At 38.0% G+C, this 21,916-nt stretch overlaps 2 protein-coding genes across 3 annotated transcripts in view; one reads left to right on the top strand and one right to left on the bottom strand.

Annotated features, from left to right (window-relative positions):
* Positions 1-6,095, top strand: part of LOC143282002 (cytochrome c oxidase subunit 5A, mitochondrial-like) — an 8,247-nt gene extending 2,152 nt beyond the window's left edge. The window contains exons 2-5 of the mRNA XM_076587391.1: positions 189-322; positions 2,159-2,263; positions 3,839-3,992; positions 4,953-6,095. Coding sequence (XP_076443506.1) covers positions 189-322; positions 2,159-2,263; positions 3,839-3,982 — 383 coding nt within the window. The 3' untranslated portion in view covers positions 3,983-3,992; positions 4,953-6,095. The remainder of the gene's footprint in view (positions 1-188; positions 323-2,158; positions 2,264-3,838; positions 3,993-4,952) is intronic.
* Positions 5,739-21,715, bottom strand: LOC143282000 (hsp70-Hsp90 organising protein-like). 2 transcript variants are annotated; one of them, XM_076587389.1, is made up of 8 exons: positions 21,653-21,715; positions 20,234-20,446; positions 18,273-18,341; positions 17,328-17,412; positions 15,601-15,701; positions 12,085-12,155; positions 9,821-9,879; positions 5,739-9,434 (listed from the first exon to the last, which is right to left on the bottom strand). In XM_076587389.1, exons 1-8 carry the CDS (start codon positions 21,665-21,667, stop codon positions 9,301-9,303), a joined length of 747 nt encoding a protein of 248 aa, XP_076443504.1. In that variant the 5' UTR covers positions 21,668-21,715; the 3' UTR covers positions 5,739-9,300. The 2 variants fall into 2 exon arrangements, with proteins under 2 accessions (XP_076443504.1, XP_076443505.1); XM_076587390.1 differs by having other exon boundaries at positions 20,234-20,443; positions 21,653-21,714.
* Positions 21,716-21,916: the final 201 nt, after the last annotated feature.

The following is a 21,916-nucleotide window of genomic DNA, read 5'->3' as shown; positions in this document are numbered from 1 at the left end:
GTCATGGCTTACATAACAGAGCTGAGTTTATTGGAAGGGGGGAGGGATGTGAGAAAGAACAAAAGGCAGAGTATCTCAGACACATATTGCATTTTGCAATCTTTCATTTTAATAGTTTACTCATCATGGAAAAAGAAAGATCATTTGCTTATTATCTCATGCTATATTTTTTACATTTTTATTGACAGCGGCCATCACAAGTTTCCGATGCAAGCATGTGAAGCAAGAGTCAGCTGAGGCATTTGATGAAAAGTATGAAAACTTCTTCAATCGCCAGGACATTGATGGCTGGGAAATCCGAAAGGCCATGAATGATCTCCAGGTTTGTAATGCTTCAATATATCCAGTCTTTTGTGTTTTTTCTCATCCAGTATACTGTGCAATTGTGTCGTCTTTGTCTTTTATTGCCGGATTGTGTTTTTGCCCATTGCTTACAACATGGATATATGTTGGATTCAAACAGTTTCCTGAAGATTTTTCATTTTATATCTGTAGTTTAAATCAGCTGATAAAAACCTATATATATGGTAAATAGGTTTTACAATATCCATTTCTTCACTTCCCTATAGGATTCAGGCTGCCATATTACACAAACTGAAATGCTGCAAGCACTTTCCTTTAATTTGTTTTCTGATCTTGGATATGTTACTGAGTGATAAGATCAAAGTATTGTAAATTTGTATGGGATAGTAAACATTTCATTATTGAAAGATTGATGGACATCATGGCCCTTTCTGCTTCTCGTGACCTTATTTTGGTGGTCTACACTCTACTCCTATCATAACTGCAGCAAAATACATTGTTGGAATTTTCAGGAATGTGAAACTCAGTGAAGCCATATATTGATATAAAAATTGTTTTGATCTAGTGTAATACTAATCGTACAATCTTGAATATATTTGGCAGCATGAAGCCCTTTAAAAAGCCCCCCAAAGTCACATTTCTGGGACAAAGATGGCATGGATGTCATGATCATGAGTTGTCAAGGTCATAGTAAACCATTTGTAGTCAGGAAAAAAAAAAAGTGAAAAAAAGAAAGATTCACAATCTTACTTTTTCTTCTGTCCCATTTTGGAGAAGGGATGAATACATATATACAGAGTACTTACCATATTCTAATCCAGGTCATTGCTTTTAGTTTTAACCTTGAATGAAACAAGGAAAGTGGGGTGATGGTTGTGGAAATGTGCAGACGGACAACTTATTTTTTCAAATATGATCAAGCAGGAATAGGAGCGAAAATCTGTCTGCGCTTCTCTAAATGGAAATGGAAGAATACAACCTGAATTGTACGGGGCTATTGCTATGATAACTGTGCATAGAATATGTTGAAAACTGCACACTTTGTGACCCAGTTTTGACTGACTTTCAGAGACCGATTGGGTGGGTAAATATGTCATTCTTTCTTTGGTTGAAAACTTCTTGAAAGGTTTGTTGCCAGTGTTTGAAAAATACCTAAGATAATGTTATTCTTTCCAAAACTTTTTTTTTCTTAAACAAAATATGTGTATAGAAATTATCATGTATTGCATAAATACAAGAAATTTTACTTCAGTTTTCGGTTTGTGTGTGATAGAGAAATGGCGTCTGTCTTTTTTCTCACGACCAGACACGCATCATCATGTTTGATGCCAATAAAACTCGACACTAAGAACAAAGAAGAAATATAATAAAGTATAAAGTGTTCCGGTTTCTTTTCTCTCTTTTTTTTTTCATTTTTTTTTCACATTTTTATTAATTTTACAAGTTCATTTTATAAATACACAAAACTGACAGAAACTTGCGAAGTTGATGCCACTTAAATCAAGTTATCTCTGACCCATATACCTTGAAACCTGCCATATTGACAGTTCGAACTTTTGATCTCCTGGCAGAGCATTAATATATATTTTGCTTTAGACTACTTTTATTCTTGTTCTTTGCTAAATTAGTAGGCCCTTTTGAAATAATGTTGTGAAGTTTGTTCTGCTCAAAAGTGATACACATGTGGAAAGTTTTTTCAAATTAATTTGAAAATACTTTTCTTTATTTTAAAATTCCATGCCCTTAAGGCCCGATTTCTTTTTAAGTAAAACTGAGCTGACATTTTATTATTTTTCATGTAATAACTAATATGAATGCTTTTATACTTTAAGTGATTCCTGTTTGGCATCTCCAGGGTGAGGACTTGGTGCCGGAGCCCAGAATCATCATTGCTGCTATGCAGGCCTGTCGGCGCGTCAATGACTATGCCCTGGCTGTCCGCTACCTGGAAGCCATTCAGGTAAGAGGGTTGATCTGTCTTAACTCCTTGATGAACTTGCTGGCAGTCTGGATGCAGTTTAATTTATCAAGCACTTTTTAGGAAGTTTTATTATGATCATGGCATTAAAATTGTGATGTAATTCTTGGCTTCAGTTAACCCACTCAACCCTGGGGAGTTTACAGCCTTTGCAGGTTCCCGTCATACTGATGCTTAAAAACAAAGAATAAAATATATTGAAATTTTATTTTCTCCCCCACAGATGGAGGTGGGGGAGGGAGGTCGGCAGTGGAGGGAGGAGGGGGAACAGCAATGGAGCCCCTGAGGGCCATCTCTCGTGGGGCACTTGGGAGTTCGTGCCTAGCCGCGAGTCTCCACTGCCAAGAGAGGACTTGCCACTCCCCCTTTTTCCATCCTCCTGCTGGGACACTTCGGGAGGTGATGCTCATACCCCTATCCCCCCGGTCCTCTTTATGACCGTTGTAATGGTAGGAGTGTTGTCTCTGCGATCTGCGTCTAAAGACGCATCGCCGTGGTCCCTATCGGGAGAAATCATGACCTCCGAGTCTAGTAGAGTCTCTTGCCAAGTCTTGATCCCAGCATTATGATTCCTGCTGTTGTGGGGTGACATACGAGGCATGGTAACTGCGCTTAGGCACCCAGTGAAAATCGCATACCCAACAGAGAAAGGAAAGGCAGGATCGACTGAGAGGTAGAGAAAAAAGTACGATTCGAGGGTGCAGAGTCGAATTGAGTACACAAAAAGTAAGAATGCAATAAAATCAAGCTGCATTCAGCAAAATAAGGCCAAATGAACATGCTTAATAGCCAAAAAAAAGCGTAAGACGAGACAGAGTGTAAACCTGACAAGTTGGCGTCGAGAGCCTTGGCCGAAGGAATGAATCAGCGCTTGTAGCTTTTAGATGCATTTGATTGGCTAAGAGCGGACCGGGCACACTGTTAGCCACGTGAAATTTGGCCAAGCAGAGCAAAGTGATAGGCTTAGTTTGCATCAGTTTAACATGGTAAGTGTATGTATCACCAAACATGGCGTATAATACAAACTCCTATTGACTGGTTTTTCTTCCAAATTGACATGTGGGGACAGATGGAAATAATGAAAGTTTGTTCCCTTTGCTTGTGGTTTATGCATATGTAGGGGCATGAACATCATTCCAGTTAAATAAATGTTGATGCCAGGGCAGTGCTTGGGTGTAGAGCTGAAAGAATTAAACACATTGCTCTTAAATGTGCGCTTCTTCATCTCCCTCAACACGGTGAAGAGTCATTGGGGTGCAGCACAGAACTGTTCACCAGATTCCTTCGGGTCTTTCGCTTGTGTGTTAAAGCCTGGGTCTCTGTAAACAGAAACATGTTTATGGGACAGTATTTACTGCTTTCTGCACAGTCTTTGGATAATCAGGCAACTTACAATCACAACAAAGTAGCAACAACATAAATAACTTTTTCTTTTTTTTTTTTGTCTGCTGTATAGTTAATTTGTCTTACTACATGACCATGAATACAGATACCCAGGGTGGTCATCTGGGCTCTAACAAAGCCAGACTGAATTGAAGTGTGCTTGACGGTGTGCAGGACAAGTGTGGGGGTCGGGTGAAGGAGGTGTGGCCCTACATCCTGCAGGAGATCAAGCCCACCCTGGACGACCTGGGCATCCTCACCCCTGAGGAGATGGGCTACGACGTCCCAGAGCTGGCTGTGAAGGACGTCTACGACTGATCAACATAGGGTATGTCAGTTACAAGATCTTTTTTTTGTTGTTGTTAGATGTGCGCAATAGCTGAATGGTTAAAGCATTGGACTTTTCAGTGTGAGAGTCCTGGGTTCTATACCGGTATCTGTATCTAAGGGATTAAGGGTGGAGGTTTTTCTGTTCCTCCAGGTCAGTATGTGTGCAGACCTGCTAGTGCCTTCAAATTCCCTGTGTGTGTGCACTCATGCAAATGATAAAATGCAGACATAAAGATCTAATAATCCATGTCAGTGTTCGGTAGGTTATGGAAATGTGAACAATCTGAGCATGCACACCCCTAAAAATGAAGTATGGCTGGCCTAGTGGTGGGGTGAAAATGGTTATAAGTATCTGAACCTGTCCCAGTCTGTATCTTATTCACAGTGTGTAATACACATAGCCAGGCAAAAGATATGGTCAAGGAAAAAATACGAACATTAATTCATCATGAAGCCTCTGTTTCCTGAAAATCCTGCATCTGCAACCAGGACAGAACAGTTTGATATCAGTCATGATGTGGAACTCGTGAGATTGCTTGTCTGATTTCTTCATAACATTTGTGGTTCAATTTTTATTTGCGGCTTTGATGATAATAATACTGCAGTATCAGATTTTTTTTCTTTTATGTATTTATGTGCTTTGTGTGTATGTGTGTGTGTGTGAGTGTTTAGTTGATAGACTTTTGATTAAAATGAATTTTTTAAAAACAACAACAGTTTTCGTTTGTATACAATAGAAAAAATAATGCTGTTCATTTGAACAGCTCTTGGGCTAAGTTGAGTCACTTTTTCATTTGAAAAATTTAACAAGCCCTTAGTGGTGTCTTCCGAGCACCAGGGGAGAAGGTAGTTGGCTAGTACCAACTGATTGCTGTGAGGTCTAATTGCATCGAGTGTGATGTCGAATGACAGAGAAAGTTCTTTCAGTCTTCAAGGGGATTTTGTTGGTGTTTTTCAGGTTTAGGACAAAAACTGCTTCAACTGGGGTGGATTGGAGTGACTGGAGAGGCTGGTGACCTTCTGTGACAAGTTGTGGTTGTGTGTATGTGTGTGTGCATGCATGTAGCATTGTCTCCTCAGACAGTTATGCATATCAAAAAGAAAAGCTTGTAGCTTTCACTTTTTGTTGTGTGAAAACGTAAAGTAGGTAATGTAACACATGAATAGACAGTAGAAAAAGACAAAGCTTATATGTCCAAGGATGAGTCCTGTTTCTTTTAGTGTTCCCCAAACAATGGATGAATGACAACAGCACCGTAAGTTCGGATGTGACTGGTTTCAGAGTCACAAACAGAAAGAAAGCTTTTGAAAGTTTAGATTTCTTCCCAAATTCTGCTCACATCCAGTGACTTAGCAGATTTTATTTGCAATAATAGTTGAATATGCTTCCCATAACAACATGGGCACATATTTAAAAAAAACAATCTCTTTAATCTTTTTTTTTTTTTTTAAACAAGACATCACATTGTAAAACGGTAGTGATAAACGTATACGTACATGCAAGTCTCGATCAGAAACTCGTTTAGATTAACGAGTTCACTAGAATGGATAAAATGTCCATGAAAATCACTGGTTACATTGTCAAAAGGAAAACAGTTAATCATGCACACTCTCTCTAAACAACAAAATCAGTGGTTAAACAATACATACAGCAAAATATTTTGTGTGTCAATTGTGAACATCTTTGGTTATACTGTGTTGACATGTTTAGGTGCAGCTTTTTTTTCTTCTGCATTTGTATTCAAAGGTTTAGAGATACGTATTTAATATACCTTTTGCATTAGTAAGTGAATATATAAGGATGTTTTGAATGTTAAAGATTCTGCATCAGTATATAATTTAGGCATAACAGTACATATTCATGAATATGTTTATTTTATGGTTATATTGACTAGGTTTGTGATAGGTCTTGTACAAGGCATGGGTATGGTGCTGGTTTTGGCACAAATTTGTTATAATATTATCACATAGTTTTCAGCTTCATATTCCTGTTTGAGATCTTTTTGGGACATTTGTAATGTTCACTTTACTTTTTAATTTCTTGATTCTACATTTGTATACAAAGAATTTGACTGTCAGTAAAATATATATGAGAAACATCCACCAGTTTTTGTTTTGTTTTCTTGTCCAATAAGTACCAGTGCATGGCTGTGTGCAAGTCTATGATGATTTAAATACTTTTTCTGTTAATTATCTTACAAACTCATGCCATACAATGTTGTGCAGGATTACACTCCCACAGATGAAGTAAAAGTGTGTCTTTTATTTGGGAGTAACACCAAGTTCATTAAAGTAGATTATATTATTATATATCACAATAACATAATTATTTTTCCCCTGGAACCATTTTAGCCTTACCAGTACATGATTTATTATAACTGGTTCCATTCTGATTGTTCTTTTCCAGTTTTGTGTTCTTTTTCTTGAAACACTTGAGTTATTCCTGTACTAGAAAACTCATACCAATTTTATCTTAGAATTTATATGTGTTCAAAAACCTTCCAATTTCTTTCACAAGATTTTTTTCATTGTAAACATTTTTTTCTTACCAAGTCTTCAAAATACAAGACTTTGCCATCAATCTTGAATTTGTTCATAAAAAAACAAAGGTTCCATGAAAATATCTTGCACGTCATGTATATCAACTTTGTTTTAATATTCTGAATAACTACGATACACATCTTTCCAAGAAGGGTGTTTATACATTCTCCAACTATTAATGCTATTGGACCATATTTCTGTAACATCAATTCATAGGCATCTTTAAACAATATGTTTATCCATTCCAGACAATGACAGATTTCAACATTTTCCAGGATTTTATGAATGACAGAATATGTGGAATATTTATACCCCAGTTTGATATATTTTATTATCAGTGACATTCAGTTCTGCCATATTATGCAGGTCATTAGTAAACCAGAGCCATATGATTTTAAATTGTAATGGACTCTAATTCATTTTCAAATTTGATAAAAACCTAGCTCCACAGTTACGTTTATTTCCCAGTCATATGTTACATACTTTCATAATTTGGGTCCTGAAATTGATTTGATTTCGCCTTGTTCTTGAAGTAGTTCTTATGATTTAAAAAAAAAAAATTATCATCATCTTCTAGAATCTTTTGCAATCTATCTCTCAAATTGTAATGCCCGTGGGGTATAGATTCTCACAAGGTTATTTTTATTCAGCAATTGATGGACAGGTAAGAAGTTGTACTTTGCCTTATAAAATCCCAGAGATTCACTGGCATAGAGAAAGTGTCAAACGCACTTGTATCATGTTTTTTTTCTTTTTTGTTTATTATTATTATTATCAGTTTTTTACATGGCTCATCTTCCAAAACACTCTTGTATTCAATCTGTCTACTGATAATATAAAAAAAAAATTATAAAAAAAAAGAGAGAAGAAAATCATGACACACCGTCAGCTTCAGAAACACAGCGCAAACAGGAGACTGTAATGTAATGTTACTTTTATGTAATGTTCCTTTTTCCAAACACACTGGCACACTTCAGAAAGAGTAAAAAATGAATAGATGTAATTATATGAATAATGTTCATTGTCCCCAACACAAATATGTAATCATGTAAATGTTCATTTTCCTCATTACACTGGCACACTGCTGTAAAATAAATGTTCATTTTCCCCATCACACTGCTGTCATTATATAAATGTTCATTTCCCCCAACACACGGGCACACTGCTGTATTTGTATAACTGTTCATTTCCCCAACACACTGACATACTTCAGAAAGTTAGTGTAACTAACAAACTGTTGATGTAATTATGTAAATATTCATATTCCCCCAACACACTTGCATATTTCAGACTGTAACTAACAAATAATTTATGTAATCACATACATATTCATTTTCTCTAACAGCCTAGCACACTGCTGTAATTATATATTCATTTTCCCGAACACACTGGCACACTGCTGTAATTATATAAATGTTCATTTTCCCCACAAAGTTAATGTAACAAACAAACAGTTGATGTAATTATATAAATGGTCTTTTTCCCCAACACACTGGCCACTGGGATACTTCAGAATGTGTAACTAACAAATAGTTTATGTGATTATATAAATAATCATTTTCTCCACACTTCTGTAATTATATAAATGTTCATTTTCCCCATTAAACTGGCACACTGCTGTAATTATGTAAATGTTCATTTTCCCCAACACACTGACATACTTCAGAAAGTTAGTGTAATTGATGAATAGTTGACATATATAAAAAATCATGTTCCAAACACACTGCCACATGCATTCTCTTTTTTTATGGTGGCTAAACATGTTTTTTTTCCACTGACAACTATACATTTCAACAAAAATGATTTCAAAGAATGAAAGAAACCACCAAGGAAACAGATGGTTTGATAATAAAGCAGAAAAAATAACTGTTTATTCTAAAAACAAAGCAGTGCCAAGCACATCAGAAACACAATGTATCATGTAAGAAATTGGAAACAAATATGAACCTTTAAACCCATCCCAAATGAAAACTCAGTGATGCAACTGGAATGTTACCTGAACCTGTACCAGTTAATAATCAGAATGTCAATGTCAATAAGAAAGTTGAATCAGAGGCATAATAGTTGGAGTCTAAATGAGATACAAAATTTAAACTATCAGAAATAGGAAATAACAAGCCCTTAACGATACTTAACTTGTTCATACAAAAAACATGGAATACAGTTAATTTATACAAATCTGTTTCCCCAACAGTCTCCACAGGCATATCCTCTTACAATGGCCATGCAACACAAGTAAACTGAGGACAATGAATCCTGGGCAAAAACGGGCTAAATAAACATGCTTTTCTTCGGCTTGTACATCAATCCTCTATTTCTTCATCTTTGGTTACTTATACTCATTCCTTTTGATCATCAGCTCCTTTGCATTTGCCTGTTTCTTCTTGTGTGATCCTCTCATAAAAAAACACTTAAAAGCTTCCACCCTTTGCTACTGTTTAAGGAAACAATTTTGATTTGTGAGCTGCAACAAAATATTAACTGCATTCAAAGCCATCTTCCTCTTCCAGAATTATTTCAGAACAAAAAATATATAATGCTGATTATATGTTTTAAGTTTTTAGAAACTACTGAAGAATCATACACAAAAAGAAAAAGCATGCAAAACACCCACAGTCACAAATCTCGGTACTTTCTCTTTGGCAGTGACAAACATTGCAGACTGTCCTTGTCCTCACTTTACCATGATATCCAGCATCCATGACAAAAGGCACTTGACAACCAGTCACACAACAAGCAATACAAAGGAGACAGCAGAGGACCAATCAACTCTTGGCTTTACGATAGCGCTGTCTGGCTGCAGCCGTTCCCCCTTTCCTGTGGGGATGAGTGTTCTGGGCTGGTATCTCTTCAGGACTGCTCATTGGGGGATCTGAGGCTGTGGGTTTTCCGCTCATTTCTGAAACGATAAAGCTAATAAGATCCATTTAGAAAAAAACAAACAAAAAAAAACCCCTCAAACATAGCTGCCCAGCTTTGATTTTAGAAGATAAATAACAAAAACAAAAAAAAGGATGACAATGATTTTTTGTAACTATCATACTTAAGAAACATGCGACGCAATGGGAAACAATGTATCTAAGACATCTCTCTCTCTCTCTGCATGTGTGCATGCATGTGTGTGTGTGTGAGAGAGAGACAGACATAGAAACATCTCAAATGCTTTTCCATACACAGTTTAGAAAAAAATAAACAAAAAAGACTTAGTCATCATGATATATATATATATTTTTTTTTAATAATAATAAACAGAATTACAGGAAAATATAATGAAGTGAAACTCACCACCTAGCAAATCAGGAGGGGGATCCAACAACCCAGCTGTCTGTGAATCTATTAAGTACCTGCACACATCAACATACCAAAATTTATCAGCTGTGTGCCAGAGAAGTTTGTAAAAAAAAAATTTTTTTTTTAAAAAGGTGCTCTCCCTTTACCAGGGAATTTTCAGGATTCCGGGGTGATAATTTAAAGAAAACTCTGGCACAAAAACTATGGAAGATACAAAAAGAAAGTAATGTTTTTGTGAAGGAAAATGAATGTAGATTCTGCTTCTGGGCTTTTTTCCCAATTAGGTTGACTGTAGACAAGATAATTTTTGTGCAACAAAAAAAGTCTATCTCCACCTCTACATAATGACATCCATAAAGAAAATAAACAAAATACAGCTAGAAGTAGCATGCCTATTGTCTGATTATACTTGCAGAAGAAATTAAAACAGGCTATAAGTTTATAAAAAAAAAATATATATATAAAACATGCAGACATGTCAGAGAATCACTGTCCCAACAATGACAAAGGTGGGTATAGTCAACGTAAAAGGTCAATCACGGTCTCAGAAACTGAGCTGGCAAGCTTTTTTTTTTTACAGCTAAGAGCTTTCACAAATGAGAGGATGAAGTTCTTTGATGACATTCACTCCTTTCAAGTTGCACGTGGGCCAGTTAAAGTGTAATACTGTGCATCCAGCTGGCCACTTCCTCCAAGTCAACCATCTGATTCAGTGAATAAAAGCGTTAAAAACAAAAAGCATGTGTTTCACGTCCATTGCAGGTTCAACACTGCGTTTCCTGAAAATTGTGGAGCATTGGCGGTTGTCAATTTCCTGCAGTCTGCACTGACCTGTGAGTGCACTGGCCTCCAACTGCCACGCCCACTTCACAACCTCTGGCTGGCATTCGACCTATCGTCTTACATCACCCCTCTCCCTCTCCTCCCCCTCTTCCAACACTAGCTGCACGTATTCTGTCAGTCATAGCCAGTTGTTCAAAAACACTGTCTGATTGGATGGACGGACTGAATTACCATCAAATGGGCTGTCAGTTTCATCACTGCCATTGTCAATCACCTTCGTTTTCAAACCAATCATCAGACAAGAGAGATCCTTCTCCATCGTTGTAGCTGTCCATAATCACAAGCACAGCTTTCAGAATTGTGCAAATCTGCTGACTGTGACCACTTGCTTTAATGCACACAGTTTAATGCACAATGCCTTTTTTTGCACATGATGCAACCCCCCCCTTTTCCAGACGCATATCACATGGTCAGTTAGCAAATCACTATCGAGTAGAAATTGGTCTTCTACCTGATGTATGTTCATTTAAATAGTATCTTTATAATCCAGACACATCAAACTAACCATTCAGAGTCTGTTTATGTGAACTGAACCAAACTCCAATGAAGGAAAAATCGGATCATATGCAGGATGTCAGTGGACTTCTGATAGGCACTATGGCAACACTTTTTGCAGGATGTTGGCTGACGTCTTATATGCACTCAACTGGTTAAAAAGGTTAGGTTACAGGCACCATAGCCTCATATTCATTGTGTCCAGGGCTCAGCATAAGAAGGTGTGGCCCAATCCTCTCCTTTCACCATTTTATCTTTCTCCAACTGGTCAAGAGTCCATTCACACCTGGGTTGAGTGAATGAAACAGAGTAAAGTGACTTTCCCAAACACTCAACACCATGCCGAAACAGGGCTTACAAGTGAACAATACTATGGCGTCTCTGACATAAGAATTTCTAAGGGGAAAATAAAAGTATTATCATGTTTTCTGACTCTGACCAGCACAAGAAAGGAGTAACAGTGTTCTGTGTCCTCCCATAGCGTCCGTTTCTGCAATTCACACCAGTTAGTCACTTTACCAGGAAACAATCTTTTGTTTTTAAAATGATGATTGCCACTTTTTCTTTTTTTCTTATCTCCCAGGTTGACTTATGCAGGCTTGCTACAATATTAATCCCTGTCATGTATGTGGGTTACGGAAACAGCAAATTACCCAGCATACACATCCTTGAAAAATGGGGAGTGTGGCTGCCAAAGCAGCCCAAACCTCTCATAATCAATAAAGCTGCTGATAAACAAAAGTGAATCACCAACATAAATACATGAAATTAACTTGAATTTAAAATCCTGACACTGTTTTCCTTATTTTGTCTTGAGCCATACCCAGGTTCTGTCGAGCTTCTATTCTGAATTATTGGCTGTATCATCCCCAACATAGTATTAACCAATGCTGAATCTGAGTATGAAAGAGTCTACTCACCTGTATGCTTTCAAAATTCCAAATCCTATGGCAGCAAAAGCAGAAACCAGCATGACTTGAAAAACTGGGTTCTGTTTCAACAATAAAAGTAAAGTCAGTAATTATGTCTTAAATTCATGTTATGGAATACAGTCACAAGATCTAGTAAATAAACAAACAAAAAACATGACTATTGTGCAAGTCACAAGCTCTATAGTCTTCAATATCAAATCTTTCCACTTTAAAATGATATTATTCATTAATTGTATTAAATAATGAAGATGATGGGCTAAATTTCTCAGGTATGTGAACATCATGAGTGTAAAGTATCAAATGAATGCGAGACTAAAACAAAAACTCGGTTCACAGATCTAGATCCACTCTTTTAGTGAAAACCTAGCCTGCACCAATGAACGGAAACCAGTTTTAAAAGGAGGAAGAATTAAGGAAAACAACATGTCACATACACAGGAGTTTACCGTTATTTGTTGTTTATGAATTGATTAAGACTGGTTGGGATGAAGAAACAGAATGGCTGGGTGAACTGGAGTTACAGAAGACAGATGACAATGACTGAAGAAAATTGTATAATGAACAATGCAAAAAGCAACTCCTCAGCTTTAACTTAAGAGAGAAACAACTAACCTGCGCCAGCAAACTGAATGTGTTTCACTCAGTCTTGGGTAGTTTGCAGTGGTGTGCAAGAATAAGTGAAAGAACTACACCTCAATAATTTGCTGTATTTTGTAACATCGGTGAAATAAAATCTCTTCGCTCTCTTTGCTAAATACAACATGTACTGACAGGTTCCTAACAATACTCGCAGAACTTGGCACTTACTGTTAAACTGGTGATGGAATTTGAGAGACCATACCGACATGCTTCATAGTGCAGATATATTTTTTCACAACAAATGATGTAAACAATATAAACCGATAAACACCTTGTACAGTGCTCCCAATGTCAGAAAAACAAATCTGTGAAAATCTTCCAAAGCACCCTACTCCAGAAAAATTTTAATTCATGGAAAAACATCAACAGGTGCAATAACCAGAGGTTAAAGCACTGGACTTTCAATCTGAGGGTCCTGGGTTTGAATCCTGGTCACAGCAGCTGGTGAGTTAAGGTAGCACTAGGGGTAGAATTTTGACCAAAAATCATTAAAAAATGTGTTTTGTGTTTGTTGTGAATTTTGCAAGAATAATGTTTCATAAAGCCTTACATGTGTGTGTTTTGTTTGAATTATTACTCAAAGTGTGTGTTTTTAGCTGTTTTTGTGAGTGGGTGTGAGAGAAAGTTGTGAAAAAAAGATCGAATGCATCCAAAAATTGCCCATTTTCAATCGCGCCTACCGTTGCTACGACGCCATGAAGCAAGGCTTGTGACCTACTGAACTAGAGAGGAAGAAACGGCCTTCACCATGAGCCTAATTAGCATAGGAAAATTCCTACACAGCCAGCCTGCCAGGGCCTAAAAGTGGGTCACTGGCTTGCTTGTTGTTGGTGAAGTGATTGGCCGGTTCGGTCACGTGGCCGATCTGAGCTTTATCATTGGCTCTCAAACGACTTCCTGTTTGCAAAGCGTCTGCTATCTGTGTCTGTTCAGATCGATCAACAACTATAAATTTTGGATTATTTTAGCAATCTTTGAAAAGATAAGAATGACAAAGGAAAGAAAAGTTAAAGTTAGGGCCCTCCACAAGTTTAGGAAGCGGCGGAGAGGTGGGAAAAGTGCTCAGCAAGTCAGCACTTTGCAGACAAAGGCAAGCACTAACCCCCCCCCACCCCCCTTGGAAACCGAAACAAGACATCTAAACTCCACTGCCCGTCATGCAATGAATCGGTAAGTTTGTTTATCTGACATCCTCCCCCACCCTCTGTCTCTTTCTCTGCCTCTCTCTCTCTCTCTCACCTTCCCTCTCTTGGTTTACATGTGTGATGGAGTGTTTGGATGTTGAAGTTGTGTGTGTGTGTGTGAAGTCAGTTTCTCACACATGCACATTCATTCTCTCTCTCTCTCCCTCTCCTGTGATTTACATGTGTGATGGAGTGTGTGGATGTTTATAGTGTGTGTGTGTGTGTGTGTGTGTGTACATGCCCTCCCCCCCCCCCCAAAAAAGTCACTCCCACACACATTCTCTCTCTCTGTCTCTCTCTCTCTCACCCACCTTTCTCTTCTTCTCCCATACATGTATACACAAACACATACCAATTTTTTTTTCCAGAGTGCAGTCAGCAGCAAGAAAAACATCAGGAAAAGAGAAAGGAAGGAGGCAAAAAATTGAGACAATCCGGCATCGAGAATGTCAAGAGCGGTGTGAACGAGGAGGAGAGTTGTATGGGGCAGGACTGTTCTGAACACCAAAACAGCTTTCTTTTTTGTTTTTTGTTTTTGTTTTCTTTTTATGTTATGAACAGACACCTGAAAAAAAATATTTGTGTATAAATTTACCTGTTTTATGCCTTGGTCTACTAGGAGAGACAAGACCAAACTTTAAATGCAATTTTCTCAAAACGTTCATTTTTCGTGGACTTGCATATTTGTGCAGCGAAACACACACACTTCCCATCAGCATAATGACACCAAATTTTGTGTACTAATGTAAAAATGGCTGCTGAGTGCAATAAGACTATCAGGGACATTCTATCTCAATTACTTTACTTGCTACATGTGTGAGATGTGAACTGTCATTGCGACTGAAAAAACACCCTTTTTGATTGAGTGGTGAGTGAACATTATAAATTTTTTACCAAAGCTTTAATGTGTTAATTGCACTCTCTGGTCACTGAAGTGAAACTCTGTTATATCAGACACTTCTCAGAGAGGCAGCTTCTATGAGATCTAGTCTGCAAAATGGAGCTACCCTTCAGAACATTAAAAATATTCATAACTTTATTTCTAGTCAAGCTGTTTACTTAAAAATTGGTGTGTGGCATACCTTTGATGTCTTCTCTCTTTGTGCCAAATTTCAGAGTGATACATTACTTAGAAGTTGAGAAACAAAAATACCCCCAAATCTACGCCTAGCGCTACCTTAAGGGTGGAGATTTTTAAATCTTCCAGGTCAATAGATATGAGATCTGTGAGTGCCTTAAATGCCCTTTGTGTGTATAAGCATAGAGAAGACCAAATGCACATGTTTAAGATCCAGAAATCCATATGAACGTTTGGTGGGTTCTGGAAACACTCAATACATGTGAGTGTTTGGTGAGTTATGGAAACAATTATAATAACATATAAATACTCAATCCATATACTGGTATTTGGTGAGTTATGGAAACAGTTATAATAACATATAAATACTCAATCCATGTGAGTGTTTAGTGGGTTATGGAACAAGAAGATATAAATACTTAGCATGTACACCCATGAAAATGGAGTAGGGCTGCCTACAAAGCACGGATTAAAAAAAAAAAAGAGAAGGTCACGCAATTAAAAGTCCACTTGCAAATGTACACATGACAGTACACTTTGCAGCAACTAAACCAAACTAAAAAGTGACGGACAGATAAAGTGGAAAGGGGTTGAACAGCTTACCTGAACTGAGGGCGAGGGAGTCAGGAATTGGTCAGCCAACACCACTAACAGCCCCACACCTGCCCCGCCACCCGTGAACAAGTAAGGCTGCCGAGCTAAAACTGCACACACACACACACACACGAGTGCACACACACACACACACACACACACGCACACACACACACACAGCATGCCTTCATTCTTCAAAGGAATCTTTACATATTTTGCTCTGTGTGTGTGTGTGTGTGTGAATTCCACATTGTTTTCATCTGCCTTGGCTGACTGAGCAAGCAAATATTATTTTTACATATGGACAATTAAAAAAGAGTGACTGTCCACTCATTATTGCCTCTCGGACCAAAGAACTGTTTAATACACATTTTAAATATTACCTCTGTGTTTTCACAGATGGATCAATTAGTAGTAACTCTGAAGTTGGGGCTGCTTTTGTAATCCCCAAGCTTAACATTAAAAAGAGATTCCACTTAACTAAAGGTTGTTCAGTTTTTACTGCTGAATTGTTTGCAATTCTGATGGCTTTCATCTTTTTTAGTGATATGCCTCTTTTGCCTCCAAAAATTTGTATACTATCTGATTCAGAATCAGCATTGATGCCTTTAAATAATCAGTCTTCATCTGATCGAGCAGTTATTATGTTCAAAATTTTGTATTTAATCCACCAGTTAATTATGCGAGGTTCTGACATTTCACTCTTGTGGGTTCCTGGACATTCTAATCTTCATGGCAACGAAATGGCCGGACTTTGTGCCAAGAAAGCTGCATCGAAGAATTCAATTTCAATCAATTACAATATTCCTATATCTGTTTCTGAAGCCTGTACTATTCTCTCAATATATATCTGGAGTTTCACATTTTCATGATATGATTACATCCTTTAATCTTACATTTACCATGTCCAACGTTTTTCACCCTAGCAAAGAAAATGGTTGGTCTCTGACAAAAACTGCAGTTGACTTAATCAAAAGCCATCCAATTGGTCAGTTTTTCTAATTTGTTTCATCCTTTTTTCTTCTTCTTTTTTTTCTGTATATGTGTGGGTGTGGGTGGGAGTGTAGGTGAGAGAGAAAAAGAGAGAGACAGTGTGAGTGAGTGTGTGTGTGTGTGTGTGTGTGTGTGTTTAAGAGAGAGCGAGAGAGAGAAGGAGAGAGCTTGGGCACACTGGTGTGAACACTTATGTGTCTTGGAGCGGGGGAATGAAATCAAAATTTGTCTATACAGGCGTACTTGGGGTAGGGGGATGAGGTGGGGGAATATGAATGGGCGTCTGTGTACATGCATGGATGTATGTAGGAGGTAGGTGGGGGATACACATATGTGAGTATGTGTGTGTGTTAAAACATTTTTTGAGATATTGATATTATTGAAATTTGGTAAATTGATTTGCTAAATATGTTGTTCTTTTTAAATTCAAATCATTGGGGTTTTTTTCAAATGTGATTTTCTTTGTGTTGCTCAGTTAATATTTATTCAAATGGTTGCTAAAATGTCAGTACAACAAAAAGTTAATCTGACAATAAATGGTTTCAGTCAGTCAGTCAGTGTGTGAGAGCAAGAGTGTGTGTGTGTGTGTGTGTGTGTGTGTGCATGCAAGCTTACATGCATGTATGTCTGTATGTGCCAACATCTGAACATGTATCTACCTCACTGTGATTAGTATGAAAAACACTTCTCAACATTTTTTTACGCAACTCTGTCAATGTGGTTAGAGAGAGGGTCCACTACACCTTTTCTTTCTTTTGCCATTTCCCTGTTGGTTTTGGTGACGGCAGCATGCAAGGCCTCGTCTGTCGGATCCAGGATCATCGCTTGCTGCACACACACACACACACACACACACACACGCATAAACATACACACACACATATTCATAATTAACTGAATTCAATATCATTTCTGAAAACATGAATTTTTGAAACTTTCATTGAAAACTGATGTGGACAGTATACAAGGAGAAAGTTCCCATTATTGTGTGTTCCTAATTGAAATATGTGCAAGTCATTCTTGTTTTACGTACACGCTGTCCAAAGACACTGTTCCATTTTGATGGACAATTAAATTACTCACTCCCTAAATCTATTTTTCATGTTGTTGCAGATTTCCACATTTCACATCACTTTTCATTTTTGTGAGTCTTCTCTGGTAAAGAACACACTATGAGACCTCTTGCAAAACTGAACGCTGCAACGGCTGTAATCATAAATCTTATTATCTAAATATAGTTTCAGTTTCAGGTTCTCAAGGAGAAGTCAGTCACAGCTTTCAGACAAATGCATTTAATAATACACCACATCTGCTAGGCAGATGCCAGATAGCAGCATAACCCAATGCGCTAGTCAGGCCTTGAGTGCATGCATATGTATAAATTTGTGTATCTATTGGAGCGGATTTCTTCTTCAGGATTTTGCCAGAGGACAACATTTCTGTTGCCGTGTTTTCTTTTTCACTGCACCAAGTACGTGTTACACATGGGACCTCAGTTTATCGTTTCATCCAAATGACTAGATACCTAGTTTTATTTTCAAATCAAACTTGAAAGAAAGGGCGAGACTGGGATTTGAGCCCAGACCCTCATGGACACTGTACTGGCTGAAAAGTGTCTTAACTACTCAGCCAAAATTCAACATGATTATTATGTTACTGTAAGATTCATGTTCAGAACTGACACTCACCTTATACGACATGAGAGCCAAAGCATACTGCCCAGCCTTAAACTCCACTTCCCCTTTTCTGAAATATCCCTGTAACCACAAACATAATGATTTTATAATCCAGATACTCTCTCTATAAATTACATCAAATGCTCCGCAATCACTTGCATGTATCATAACAGAACAATATATGCACATATCATCAAAATACATTAAAGTAAAAAACGTTTGATGGACACTGGATGTAAGACATAAGTTCTACTGAGCATTCTTGTTTTTGCCAGATAATGACTTCTCAACCTGCTTACCTCACTGACATAAAGGGGATGACTGAAAAGGTGTTAATATGCATACTTACCATCTTAATAGCTTTGGTTCTTTTACTACTTGCACGTACCAAGAAAATTTCAAAGTTAAATTTTCCCACAGACACATAGTGTATACTCTCTCTCTCTCTCTCTCTCTATCTCTCACACACACATACACACAGACAACACACACACACACAGGCACACACACACACACGCGCGCGCACACACACACACACACACACACACACACTGACTGACTGAAACCATTTATTGTCAGATTAACTGTTTGTTGTACACACACACACACACACACACACACACAGCAGTATTGTGTTCAGGACTACTTGCCTAGCAAGTCATATTTCTGCCCACAAAATCAGCATGTTTCATGTCTGTCTGAGTTTTACTGGTGTATGACAAGCTGGATTAACAATGATCAACAAAATGAAAGCACTTAGAAGATCAAGAGAAAGTGTATGCCTATGCTTGTGTCTTTGTGTGTGTGCTTGTTTTCTTCTGTGTGTTTTTTTTCCTTCTTTCCCCCTATCTGCTTTCCTTCCTGTCAGCAGTATCTATAAATATAATTATTTTCTATGACTGATCAGTATTTGAAACTGAGAGTAAAAAATCTGCATTACAAGATTTTTTTTGTTTTTTTGTTTTTAAAGAGTAACATACTTTGTGTTCTGTGTTCAATACCATCTTCAATCAATAAGTACTCAACCAATGCAGTCAGGAGAACATAGAGACCATCATCATGACAAAGCTTTAGAAATGGATTAGACATGTCATGTGAAGACAGCAAGGTAACATCACCTGGGCACAGGACACCATATGGCAGATGCAAGACAGGAAAGCCAAAAAACACCTAGCGTATTACCATCAAAGGAGAACTTGAGTCCCTAAAGCACACCCGGGGTGTCATTCAGAGACTGGGCCAAAACAGATAAAGAGTGGTGGTTCTTCATTGCTGCCCTACATGCCAGACAGTATATAAGGCAGTATGCAGGTCTTCTTCTTCATTTGTGGGCTGCGAATCCCATGTTCATTTGTATAGTGCATGACTGGGCATTTACGTGCAACCCCTGCCATGTAGGCAATTAAACTCTGTTTTCGGGGGGCTGGGGGAAGGGAGAGAGAGTGGTGCATGCCAAGAATGTTCTTGTGTCCATAGCCCATTAAACAATGATATGGATCACAGGATCTTTAATGTGCGTATCTGGAGCATGTTCTTGTTTTCATATTCCACAGAATAGTGACATGGATAACAGGATCTTTAATGTGTACATTTCATCTTCTGCATTCGTATTCTCACAAAGAAGGTTCAGGCACTAGATTTGGAAAAATCTAGCTCAGGTCTGCACATCTGTCGACACTACAGACGGGAAAAATGTCCAACCTTTATCCACCAGGCACCATGACCGAGATTTGAAATCTGGACTCTGAGACTGAAAATTCAACACTTTAACCACTCGGATACTGTGTCGTCACAGAAAGTAGAAAAGCCAGTATCTGACCATTGGCCAGAAACTTCAACATTTTACCACTCAGATACTGCACCCGTGGCAGTTAAGTTGGAAAGCAGTAACTGACCATTGGCCAGAAACTTCAACACTTTTACCACTTGGATACTGCACCCATTGCAGTTAAGTAGGTAAGCCAGTAACTGACCTTTGGCCAGCTGGGCTGGAGGCGGATGACCTGGTTGGCGTCCTGCAGAGCCAAGTAGTACTGGTCCAGTTTAAGGAAGGCCAGGGAGCGGTTGCTGAACAGCAGGTGGTTGCTGGGCTCCAGCTTCACAGCATGCGTGTAGTGCAGCACCGCCTCCGCTGCATTGCCCTTCTTCAGCGCTGCGTTGCCCTGCTCCTTCAGCTGCTCTGCCTGCTGGTAGAAATTGTATTTCATTGTTCAACTGCCTGTTGTTGCCTGTTTTGAAATTTCTGCTGTATAAATCATATCTCATTGTTCAACTGCCTGTTGCTGCCTGTTCAGAAATTTTCATCATCAACTGTGTTGTTTTTTTACAATGTCCTGATTGAAATATTTTAGTAGCAGAGTACAGTTCAGTATGGTGCAATACTGTATAGTATTTCAGTATGCACAGTGCAGTACACAATGGCCAAACGTATTGAAACATTTTAGTAGCAGAGTACAGTTCAGTATGGTGCAATACTGTATAGTATTTCAGTATGTACAGTGCAGTACACAATGGCCAAACATTCAGCTTATATCATAAACTGGTATAAGCTTACAGTTGGGCCAACAGCAAAGTGAGAACTGTATGATCAATGGGTTCTCTGCTACAATGGGAATTCATTTAAAGCTTTTGTCTTTTGTGAAGGACAATGATTCTTAAACTAGGAGGCAAATTTGCACTGGCTCTTGGTGCTCCAGCTTGGGGGCTAGTTGGCCTTTGCGGACGATCCCCAACGCCGACTGTCCTAAAACCCTCTTGACTGAGAGAGTGGGGATGTAACTTGGGCAAGACACTCTCCACTGTAATCAAATTCTAGCCCAGGGACAGCAGTTGCCTCCTCTGCTGTTATGATGGTCAAGGTGGACATGACTGACAATTATACAGTGTAGTAGTGTCTTTCATGTCAACTAATATTTTGGGAGATATGAACAAGAAGTAACTGGACATAGTGTATAATGCATTGATTGTTGTGTTATGTTGTGTTGTGTTGTGTGTTTGATCACAGCAAATATTCTCTATGAAATTTCCATTCTGGCTGCTCTCTTCAGTACACATACAGCCAATACATCCATCACAAACTGATTCTTAACAACACACACACACGTTTGTTTTTTTGTTGTTTTTTGTTGTTGTTGTTTTTTTGTTGTTTTTTTCCAACAATGTCAGTTTATCTCTGTCTCACTTGTTTTCACAGTTGGCTGTTTTCGTTTGCTTTTTTCTTTTCTTTCCATCTTCAAATTATTGATTTGTCATCGTAATGATTATTCATCCAATGAGTGAAAGAAACTCGGATGTTCTTGACCTGATTTGCTGGGACTACCTTGTTGCCAGGTCTGCAATGCAATATGAATACATAGCCTGCTCAACAGAGGCACACACAAACACACACAGACCTGGTTTTTCGTCATGGTGACAAAATTTGCAGTCAGTCTGGAAAGATTTTGGGACTTCCGTTGTGAACTACGTATTTCACACAATTTTAACAATCTTTTCATTCAAGTACCTCATAAATTCATGACGTAATGAAAACTAAATTTGTTTGATGAACACTGTCACCTTTTGTATGCAATCAATATGTTAATAGACTGAACGTTATAACATTATGAATACAATTTATTTCCTATAGAACTCTTAGAAATAACATTGAGGTTGGGTTT

Source organism: Babylonia areolata, chromosome 5 (genome assembly GCF_041734735.1).
Source record: "Babylonia areolata isolate BAREFJ2019XMU chromosome 5, ASM4173473v1, whole genome shotgun sequence".
NCBI lineage: Eukaryota > Metazoa > Mollusca > Gastropoda > Neogastropoda > Buccinidae > Babylonia > Babylonia areolata.
Note: the sequence above shows the minus strand (reverse complement) of the source record. Positions and strands in the feature narration are given on the sequence as shown.

Excerpts from the sequence above, each read along its gene's own strand:
- LOC143282000 (XM_076587389.1), bottom strand. Across the intron at positions 15,702-17,327 it reads AATGGCAAAAGAAAGAAAAG|TTTTAGCTCGGCAGCCTTAC; the intron begins GTGTAGTGGACC and ends GTGTGTGTGCAG. Across the intron at positions 12,156-15,600 it reads CTCCCTCGCCCTCAGTTCAG|AACCCAGTTTTTCAAGTCAT; the intron begins GTAAGCTGTTCA and ends TTGTTGAAACAG.